This window comes from Leptonychotes weddellii, chromosome 3 (assembly GCF_054177405.1).
Source record: "Leptonychotes weddellii isolate Sample4059 chromosome 3, ASM5417740v2, whole genome shotgun sequence".
Lineage (NCBI taxonomy): Eukaryota > Metazoa > Chordata > Mammalia > Carnivora > Phocidae > Leptonychotes > Leptonychotes weddellii.
This window is the reverse complement of record NC_138371.1, coordinates 146,777,179-146,788,679: the sequence shown is the minus strand read 5'-3', so window position 1 is coordinate 146,788,679 and position 11,501 is coordinate 146,777,179. Positions and strand designations below refer to the sequence as shown.

The 11,501-nt window shown below is 37.3% G+C and overlaps 1 protein-coding gene across 6 annotated transcripts in view; it reads left to right on the top strand.

Annotated features, from left to right (window-relative positions):
• TBC1D4 (TBC1 domain family member 4) overlaps positions 1-11,501 on the top strand; it is a 168,795-nt gene that overhangs the window by 139,024 nt on the left and 18,270 nt on the right. For 4 of the 6 annotated variants that reach the window (XM_006733610.3, XM_006733614.3, XM_081815039.1 and 1 more), the window contains 4 exons: positions 2,300-2,457; positions 4,418-4,627; positions 7,518-7,676; positions 10,573-10,731. In XM_006733610.3, coding sequence (XP_006733673.1) covers positions 2,300-2,457; positions 4,418-4,627; positions 7,518-7,676; positions 10,573-10,731 — 686 coding nt within the window. The other 2 variants (XM_081815041.1, XM_081815037.1) reach the window with 2 other exon arrangements.

Sequence of the window (11,501 nt, the reverse complement as noted above, 5' to 3'; positions counted from 1 at the left end):
AACCTATTCCCCGAAAAGCACATATTTTAGAGACAATAATGAAGTTGATAGAAATTCAGTTTTATTTTTAGTACTATCTAGACATTCGATATGTCATCAACAGTGAATTGGAAGGCGATTTTTAAAAGATGTTTTAATTCCAGCATTAAAATATAAAAGTTTCAGAATCCTTTGGTTTAGTTCACTCTAGTTTTGTTTGGTAGAGCTGCTAAAAAGTCAAGAGGAATTAACTGAACATTTATCCCATGAGGCATATAGAAATAGGTACTTTTACAGAAGTCTTTCATTTAGCTTTTAGATGCTCTTACATAGGACAGGAATAACACTTACTTGGAAGAAAGATGCCTTCAGTTGTTTCCTAACACTGTCGTCATTGTTAGTACATACCAGTGCCATCCACTTTTGTTTCCCAAAAGTGCAGAGCTGTTAGAACTTTTTTGCCAGAAAGACTTACAAGTCATGCTACCAACACAGGGTTTTAAAAAGGTATTCTTTTATTTATTTCTGACCTGTTAGCCTAGACAATATGATTTTTTTTTGTCCATTTTACTTAAACCTCTGAGTTAATGTTTCATTTGGTTTTACAATTTTAATTTACGCAATGGATATTTGTTAAGTGCTTACTATTATTTTCTAGTTACTGTACCAGGAGCTAGAAATACATCCATGAATACTGGACATTTAGCAACTAACTGCCAGTAAGATAGTGTTACCAAATGAAGATACAGAGTACGTCAGGAGTGTTTATCAGAATATAATTGTTATTTACAGAACATTTAAATCACAGTTTCCAAAAGGGAAATACTTGAATTCATACTTTCCAAAGTGGAAGTAAAGGTGAACGTATTTATTCAGTATTACAGGGAGTTTTGAACCATGGACACATACTGGGGTTAAAATTTTATCTAGGATACATAACAAAGGGGGTTTGACTATGTTCAGATATATGAATCAGCTGCTTTCTGAAGTATAATATATCATGACACTTGCTAACTGTGTAGCAGCTCAAAGGTATGTCTCTCACTTAACCTTAGTTTAGCTAATCCAGAAGGAATATTTCTAGGCAGATAGATCACGATTAGAGATAAAGGAATTACCTGATGTCCATGAGTACGAAAAATAAATAAAACGAAGACAGGCAGGTGCTGAATTGCTCTCCTGATTGTTGGTGGCCTCAGTATTACTGAGGCAGGATGGTGGCTTTTCTTGCTCCATTTCCTTTCCGACTTAAGTACTGACTCTTCTTGACTCCATCAAAGGTCCCGTATCTTCACTTGGTGGTATCACCCCCTGTAAATATTGTTATCTTCATCATTTTCTCAGGAAAGCTCAGACGGTTTGAAACAATATTACCACCACTAACAGTCACAGTTCCTACACGGTGTTCCAGCTGCTATCATAATTGGTCTCAGAAGTAAGTTTGAGTCATAATGACCTTTTATTGCAGATGGGCCTAGCATAACTTAGAATGTTCTTTCCTAGGAAATGACATTTTTAGAGCAGATCAGCATTTCCACATGTTTGTTTCATAAAGCACTAATGTAGAAAGATGTCACACCCTCAAAGTCCCCCAAAATTGGAGACAGTGATTATGGGGTCAAATGATTTAAATAAGTGAGGGCGTATCTATATATTACTTCACTCTTGGGGAGTCATAATGCACACCAGCATAGTACAGTCTCTGTGAAGTCCTGCTATAAAGAAATGTTGCATATTTTTCATCTTAATGTAGCCAATCTTATTGACAGTTTTTTCTTAATATATCACCTAATAATAATCCCAAGCTTGACTGTTCCACGTTTATTCAGGTTTCTTTCTGCCATGATCCAGATATTGGTGGCTCACAATTTGTAGACAGATCTTAACAGCCACAGGCAGTGAGAAGCTGTCTCTGTCAGCCTTTTCTGTAAGAGTGTAGGAAAGCTCTTTATGAGCCTTCTATGGAATACTTACATTGATTAGAATACACTTTTAAATTTTTTTACCAAAGCCTGAGTTAATTCCTTAAGCAATCTTTGCTCCTCTGTATACATACTTCTGTTAGGACTTGAAATGGTTGGCTTCTGTGGAATGAGTAGAAACCGGTGAGCTTCTCATGACTGGGCTGTGGCTTGGGTTGCATTTTTCCTAGGATATGGTGGCCTGGGTGACCGGTGTGCCTAGTGACGCATTGCGCCATGTTGCCCGAGGCTTGTGCTTGCCCATGGCAGAACTTGTGAATGGCTTGTGCTACCATGTCGTGGAGCAGTCCATCTCTGTGGTTCTCCTTGCAAGTTACGTATTTATTTGCTTTCCACAGCGATGGAGAAGGGAGAAAAAGGACCTCGTCTACTTGCAGTAATGAATCCCTAAACGCTGGAGGAACCCCTGTTACCCCTCGTCGAATCTCCTGGCGGCAGCGCATTTTTCTCAGGGTTGCTTCTCCCATGAACAAATCTCCCTCAGCGATGCAGCAGGGTCTGTGTGGTACACACTAAAGAATTACGCCTTCCCGGTATCATAAACTAGGGAATGGAATGCAGTGCTTTGGGTACAAAGAGATTTAAGTGATTACAGTAGAGAAATAACTTGTTTCTGTATCTGATACAGTGGTTAGCTTCTCAGTTATCATTAGAACATATTAGACATTCAGTAAATGCTTGTTGAGTGAATGAGTGAATGAGTAAGTTTCCCAGACTGAGCACTATGATAGTGCTAGAAAAGCATAGATCTTTTTATTATTAGAAAATTTAACCCATGCTTTTACAAGAGTCACATATAAAACAAAGTGCCAAAGAAATGTTGAATGATAGAGAAATGGATACAGATACCCTAGGAAAATATCAACCAAAAGATATTAGACCTATTAGAAATTAAAGCAGAGACATCCAAAAGGGCAAAGTAAATATAACAATAAACAAAGATGCAACAGTGATGAGAACATGCATAATTACACAGCATTGAAAGCTAGAAAATAGGACTTTACAGAACGTTTGGGAGAAATGAATCAGTAGCTCTCATGGGAGATTTTAACATATTCCTCTCTGAAAATTAAATACAGAGAAGGTAAATATATATAATATTTGAGAAATACAGTTAAACAAGCTTGATCTAATATTTATACAGAGCCTTGCCTGCTGTAGGGTAAGTTCATTCATTCTTAGCACACATGGAACATTCCTAAAAATTAATTATGTACTTGGCTACAAAGGCAATTTAGTAAAAACAGTCATAAATATTCATACTATATTCTCTGATTATAGTGCAAAAAAAAAAAAAGGAATCAAGAAGTGGAAGACAACTAAAATATTTCATGTGCTTCGCAACTGAAAACTACTAGAAACTAGAAGGAATAAAATATGTTCAGAGCCCTACACATCAACATTGAGTGATATTTAGAGGCCATTTCTAAAATCAGGAAAGACAAAACTCAAATATACTAAGTATTCAATTCAAGAAGCTAGAAAAGGAGCTATAGAGTAAAATTTTTAAAAAATTATTTATTAAGGAAATAAATAAAAAGGGTAAGGGCAGAAGTCAGTCAGTAAAGAAAAAGAAATGAGAAAACAACTGACATTCCTAGAGAAAAAAATTAACTCTGCCTAGGGTGGCCAGAGAAAGCTTCACAGAGATGTTGGATATAAGTTATATTTAAACTCATTGCTGGGAGAAGCATATTTCAGAAAGAGGGGCTATCAAAGTTCTGACGTCTTTGGAGAGAACTTTGCAGGTCAGAGAATCGTGAGAAATTCAGCATGATGGGAGCAGAGGATGGGAGATAGAAACAGAAGCCGGAAGGGTTCCAGGAGGCCAGAGTCTGAAGCCGTCTATATGCTATTTGCAGTGATTTAGAGTTTGTGCTTTCGGATACAAGCAACCGTTGAAATGTTTTAAGAGACACAATCACGTTTGTTAATAGGAAGATAATTGGCAGGAGTGCAAAAGATGGCCTGGAACAGAGGGAGAGAGTGAGCTGCAGGATAGGGTAAGAGAATGTTGCAGGAGCGAGCCGAGGGACCGAGCCAAGACCTGCCCAGTGTTGCTCAGCCGCTGTTTAGGAGAGATCGCTGTTACCTGCTCATGTTATCTTTTTGCTTTGCACAATCAGAGAATGTACAAAGATAAATTGCAGAAGTGTTGGGCTCTGGGGAATGCCAGTTCACTTTAGAGCACCTATCTTATAGGTCATTTTGTGCAGAAAGAAGAAGTGGTGAAATTGCATGTGCTTTCATTTCACTGCGAGAGGGAAATCTGGCAGGGGAATTTAGTCTAGTGAATTTACTTAAATCGTTAGTTCCAGAAATGCAGTTACTGGGAAAGTGGTTTTGTGAAAGGCTTTAAAGGTGGAAGATAGGATGAGAGAACACCAGTTCTAGACAAAGCTTCCGTCGTCTGGGTTACTGGTCAGGAATGCCTCTCACTGTTTTCTTCTCTGCAGATGGACTGGACAGGAACGAACTGTTACCACTGTCCCCTCTTGCTCCAACCATGGAGGAGGAACCGCTGATTATATTCACGCCTGGCAAAGATGACTCAGAGAAGGCTGAAGAAAGAAGGAAATCAGAAGAACTGAGGAGTTTGTGGAGAAAGGCCATACACCAACAAATCTTGTTGCTTCGAATGGAGAAGGAAAACCAGAAACTTGAAGGTTAGCCATTCAAACAGGGCTAAATGATAGGATACTATAACAGAAGGGTTTAGGTTAAAACCAGCCCCAGCCTCCCCCACCCATTCTCAGAATGTGAATACACTTTTACTAGGATTTTACTGGCTATAATCGCTTAGTTTTATTTTTGTGAGGTTGCTATGCCATGGGAATGTTCAGCTTAAAATATTCACATTTTTGTTTAATAGATAAAACGTCAGACACCTTTAGAGTATATTTGGGTAACAGAGGATGTAGATAATGTGGAGTCAGTGTCTTTGATATGACTGAAAGTTTAATATTATTGTGCATGACTTAGGAGAAAAACCCTTAAACATGAAAAAACACATTCTCTTCTTTTTGAAATTGATTCAACTTTTAGGATCATTGTATTTATAATAGAAGAAATGTGCCTATTTCAAATAAATTCTGTTTTGTACCCAGTTCAACTATCTAATTACCTGTTATCAAGTCAAAGTTCCTATTTTTTGTTGTTGGCTTTATACATTTTCTATTTAACAAATCACTTTCAAATCTTTATATTTGGATAATTTACAATACCTACTGTGCCATTTCTGGTGCTTTACTGCTTAGTTCATGAATAACAAATGCTTTAGAATGTGTTCTCCAGACTTTGAAAGAGTGTTGCTTACCCCAGTTTGAAGCACACATAAGGAGACGTGCAGGCGGTACCCAAACTCAAAAAACATATTCATGTTATTATATTTGGCAATTCACTTAACCTAAAAGGACCCTGTTTTTTACATTTGTAAAATGAAAGATTTAACTTAAGTGTGCCCTTTGACTTACAAGATTATTGGAAAATGTACAATCTAGGTTTTTCTCTGGCTTGCTTTTATTGTTGTCTTCCAAAAAGCTTTTTTAGTACAGGCATTCACATTTCTGTGTTCATCACCTGTCTTAAGGTTCCTCTTACTACACTTATTATTCAGTTTGGTTTTTAAATCGAACAATATTTAGTTTGCAAGCCAACAGTGTATTTTCTTTATGGTTGTTTTCTTGGCAGGATGGAAAGTATATGAGGTTTTAAATAGCCGTAGCAAATGAATCTTCTTTTCTTTAAAATTAAAACCCCAATTAATTGTTATTGATAAAGCTTTTAAAAGGTTGATGTGATAAATGGTATGCCCACTCGAGCTTTTATAGAGTTTGAGAGGAATTGCATTCATATTCAGGATAAGACAAGAGGTGACATTTAGCAGATATGATCAGAAACCCTTATTAGTTCTGTATTTCTTAAGTAACAAAGACAAAAAATAGTTGAGCTGTTTAAAATTCTAGTCAGTGGATAATCATTTATTGATGGTTCTTTGTTTTTTTGCCTAGTTAACCAGGTGAGGACAGATGTTGACTGCTCTTACCCAGCATTTTATCCTCAGGGCCCGAAGCTGGCACATAGGTCTTGATTATTATTTTAAATGAATAATGATCTAGAGAAGGTTGCAGGGGGGAAAAAAGGAAATGTGTTTTGTCCACTGTAAAAAAAAAATCATCAGTAAACTTACATATAGGGTTATATTAATTACTCGCTTTAATGAACCCACTTCTTGAAAAAAAAATTATTTGATTATCATAGAGAAATATAAAGCAAATATGAGAAGCAAAGCTAAACTCTGCTAGAGAGCCATCTAGTGGTATCCAGGAGGAGTATTTTGTAATGAAATTTACTTTTGATTATGTCTGGATTTTTAAGTAGAAACTTTTAGCCTTACTTGAATAGCAGTATTATAAGATATTTAAGTTCTTTCAAAATGGTTTCAAACACACTAAGTAAAGGGAAATACTCATTCTGCTATTGTTTTTGTGCTGTCGAGGACTTTGGATGCATGACAAAGATTTGTGTTGCAGAAGGTAAGGGGTTGAGCACTGTGAACTTGAATGAATACACGTTGATCTGAGAGACTCTTGGTCAGTGTGATCCTAAGGAAAGAGAAGAAAAAATAACTAAATGTTTTTCCTTCATTTTCCCTTTTGGAATCAGTTATTGAAGATAAAGAACACATCAAGATAGTAGTTGCTTTCCGAGGCACTTTTTTTTTTTTTTAAAGATTTTTATTTATTTGAGAGAGAGAGAGAGAGAATGAGAGAGAGAGAGCATGAGAGAGAGGAGGGTCAGAGGGAGAAGCAGACTCCCCGCAGAGCAGGAAGCCCGATGTGGGGCTCCAGGATCATTACCTGAGCTGAAGGCAGTCGCTTAACCAACTGAGCCACCCAGGCGCCCCTGCGAGGCCTTTTTTAAATGAGCTCTGGGCTTATGTTTTAGGCCATCAAATGAGAGAGAATTCTGTACTATTTTAAAAAATGGAAGTAGTGTTAATTTCAGTGAAATGAAGTTTCCTCTTTAAGGTTATTAAATATGAACACAGAGACACATGGCTTAGCGTTTTTAAAGGCAGTATTAGTAACTCTGGAAATAGTTATAAAAATTTATCGGGTTTCATGGTCAAATATTTCTCTAATTAAGGTTAGCAGGAGGCATTGTTTTCTCCTATATGTCATATATAAAATATTAATGGTGTTGAACATTATGCAAGTTGTCACTTCTGAGGCTACCACATTTGTCAAAAAAAATTGCAATGTAGAGCCTAGCAAACATGGTTTGTTTTTTATGCTTAGCGGAGTTCTCATCTGTAAGATACAGAAGTGAAACATCCTTAGGAAGTTATTCCTGATAACTTTTTTACATGAAATGACTCAAAATTTGGGAACCGTTCGTGTATCCTCCATTTTTTTTTAAGTTTACTTTTTGATCAGATGTTAGCGGTTGATTCCTAAAAGTCTTTTGGTATGATTTTACAAATACAACAAAATGTTAAAAATACTGTGTTTTCAGAATACATGGGTTTTACATAAATTGTTTTGTTTTTCTTAGCAAGCAGAGATGAACTCCAGTCCAGAAAAGTTAAACTGGACTATGAAGAAGTTGGTGTATGTCAGAAGGAGGTCTTAATAACCTGGGATAAGAAGTTGTTGAACTGCAGAGCTAAAATCAGATGTGATATGGAAGATATTCATATTTCTCTTAAAGAAGGTATTCTGGATCTTTTTTTTTTTTTTTTTGAGTATAGTTGATGCACAATGTTACATTAGTTTCAGGTGGATCATCGTAGTAATCTTTTTTTTTTTAAGATTTTATTTATTTGAGAGAGAGAGAGAGAGTGCGTGCATGAGCAGTGGGAGGAACAGAGGGAGAGGGAGAGGATCTCAGGCAGGCTCCACACTCGTATCCGGTGTTCCAGAGAGGCCAAACCTACTCTGGGTCCCAGTGTACCTCCCAGGCTGTTTCTTGCATGGAATGCTCCAGTTCTCCCTACATTCCTTCTTCCTTACATCTCTACCTGCTCCCCATTTCCCATCATCCCTTTATTTCCATCCCTTCTCCTTCTCACTCTTCCTTTCTCTCCCCATTCCTTGCCCATCTGAGTGTGTTCAAACATTCCTCTTCCTTTTTCTTAATAACTAATTTCTTTTTTTAAAAGATTTTATTTATTTATTTGACAGAGAGAGAGAGCACAAGCAGGGGGAGCAGCAGAGGGAGAGGGAGAGAGAGAATCTCAAGTAGGGGGTAAAAGGGCAGAGGGAGAGGGAGAAGCAGGCTCCCCGCTGAGCAGGGAGCCCACCTCGGACTTGATCCCAGGACCCTGGAATCATGACTTGGGCGAAGGCAGATGCTTAACCGCTACCCGACTGAGCCACCCACGCGCCCCAACATTCCTCTTCCCAAAGGGATTGCTGCCCACTCTGGAGAATTCTATTATCTTTTTGTTCTCAGTTCAAATACCATTTCTTCAGAAATAGTATGCCCTTTTTTCTCTTCCACCAAAACAAATTTTTTTATTATTTTTTTTCTCATGATTCTTTCCCTTTAATTGTGCTTATCATAATTTGTAATTTTGTGTTTATGTATATATTTGTTTAATGTTTTTCTTACCCCACCACTGCATACCTAGCACCTAAAAAGCATCTTGCATGAATTATTTACTGAATGAATACATGGATGAATAAATGAATGAGACTAATTCCTGAGAATGGATTTATTCATCTTCCGGGGATGAAGTATCCTTAGTACCATTCTCTGTACTTTGTTAGGTGTTCAACAAATACTTATTTAGCTGAAGTGAATTGCCTTCTTGCAAAATTGTTATTAGATGGATAATAAAACAGCCCACTTGTGTTATTAGAGATTCACTTAATGGGCTAATAATGAAAGTTACCCCAAAATTGACATTTTACATGTGATCATTCATTCATTTGTCCAACACATGTTTAGGTAGCCAAGTATATTTTTGGTTTTCATCAGACAGAGATGAACATTTGCTCGCTATTCTCAAGGAGCTCACCAGCAAAGTGGGGAAAATAGGCAAACATGCAGTGTAGAGCTAATCCAACATGGTGATGTTAGAGTATGTGTCAAATAGTATGTGAAAAGGAAGTGATTACTCCTAGAGATGTGAGAAAGAGCTTCAGCAGAAGAATGGCATTCAGGCTCAGCCATAAAAGATGAATAGAAAAACACTGTGCAATCAAGTGGGAGGACTTGGAAGTCCATAAGGCAACAGTAGGAACAAGAAACTGGAGGTGGGAAAATAACCATATGCTTCTTTTACTTAGTGTATGGTGCAGAATGGGAGGTAATGGAACTGAAGAAGGTAGGTTGGAGGTATATTGTGGAGGGCCTTATAAATCATGTCAGTGAGCCTGAGTTATACCTTTTGGACAATAATACTTTTGGTTTATGCAAACATTGTACTGAAGTTCAAAAAGATCAGCGTCATTAAACCTTCCTTAATCAGCTGGGAGCTCAAAGACCTATTCCCCATCCAGTTTACCTGAACTGAAAATACTTTGTGAGGTAGGATATCTGAGCTATACAGAATTGAATTCTCTCCCTCCCAGTGCTTACTTCATTTTCTTTGGCATAAAAAACAAAGATGTTTTGGGGGGAGGGCACCTGGGTGACTCAGTTGGTTGAGTGTCCAAATCTTGGTTTCAACGCAGGCCATGACCTCGGGGTCATGAGATCAAGCCCCGCGTCTGCTCCCAGCTCAGCATGGAGTCTGCTTGGGATTCTTTCTCCCTCTCCTTCTGCCCCTCCTGCCCCTGTGCTCGCTCTCTCTCAAATAAATAAAAGAAAAACAAAACAAAGTTTTGGTATACTTTGAAATGCTTGTGATACCCTTTGGTTCTCGAGCATAATGGAGTTAATGTTTCATTATCTATATGCTGGATGATGTCTTGTCAGAGGATGTTTTGGAGTACTCCAGTTAAGCCTTCATGTTGTACTGACCATTCTTATTACTTCATTCTTTTATGACCATATAAAAATGCTATTTAATTCTCTTTTACAGAGTTACTTGTTGATGTCAAATATTTAGAAATTATAAGTACTGACATTTGTTACTTGCTTCAAACCAAACGAAAGATGGGAATAGGTAGTGATACATTTCATGATTTCAGAATTTGGCCTCTGAAGCCAGACTCAGGGAGTTCTAATTCTAAACTTCTATTTACTAACTGTGCAAACTTGGGCAAGTTGCTTAGCTTCTTTCTGCCTCAGCTTGGCCATCTGGAAAGTGGGGATAATAGTAATTGCCTATCTCACTGGGTGGTTTTCTGAGCATGGGTACAATGCTGAGTAGCAAGGCACCCTCGGTGAATGGTTATATTAGGTGCCCAATCAGTGTTGGCTGATGTTGTTAACATTGCCTTTATTATTATTTGAGGGTTTTCTTTCATAAGACATCAGCAGTTAAAGGATTAAACTTGTCAAAATATGCTTCTGTCAGTATATCATACTGTGTGACCAGAGGGTGGCATGCAGGACATTACAGCTGCCTGTTTTCAAGCATTACAAAGTTCCTCAGCTGCATTTTAGCAACTTCATTCCAGAGTTCTAGACCTTGCTTTTTTTTTTTTTATCTTTGCAGGTGTTCCCAAAACTCGACGAGGAGAAATTTGGCAGTTCCTAGCTTTACAGTATCGTCTAAGGCACAGGTTGCCCAATAAACAACAACCTCCTGACATATCCTATAAAGAACTTTTAAAGCAGCTCACTGCTCAACAGCATGCTATTCTTGTGGATTTGGGTATGTTTGCTGTATTGATTATTGTACAAAAGTAAACAGTAGGTCCCTTTTTTGAGTTTTTTGGGGGGGTTTGCTTAGGTTTTTTGTCTTTTTGTGGTTGTGTATTGTTTTGTTTTGTTTTGGTGTTGCTAAAGAAGACCTGTTGAATTATGCAGAGCTGCTGACTTTGCCCTTTCTTGAGGACAAGTTGGCTTTATATCTGTTTGAAGATACCATAAGTGCCTGAATACAGAATGAAGTTTTCATCCCCAAACTTGCCCCACTAAAAGGGTGTTATATTGTATAACAGGCTCATATTATCAGATACTCCCAGTTTCTGTATTTTGAAGAACTGACTTTTGTTTGAGATAGACATTTATCTTCTCAATCAACACTGGTTTTAAAATAGAATAGGTTAAGAGGGGCACCAAAAAATTTAAACAAGCCTTTGACTATCACTTTAAAAAGCAATACAATAAGTAGTTATGTTGTGGAATCATGAATACATCCCTATAGGATGAAAGAAAAATGAGCCGTCCTAATATTATGTGAATGGGTACTTGTGACTGGGGGAGAATTTCCAGTGACAGCATCATAAAGCTGTCTTTTTAAATGCTAAATTTCAAATAACTAATGAAAAGTAAAAATGGTGTGCTTTTAAAAATTACATTGTCTCTAGTTTTTCTCTAACTTAGGATATTATAATATATATTTTATTATTTAAAAACACCTAATTGATTGGATTAAATATTGTACATTGGCATTTGACTATTTCATCTGTATCTCTAGAA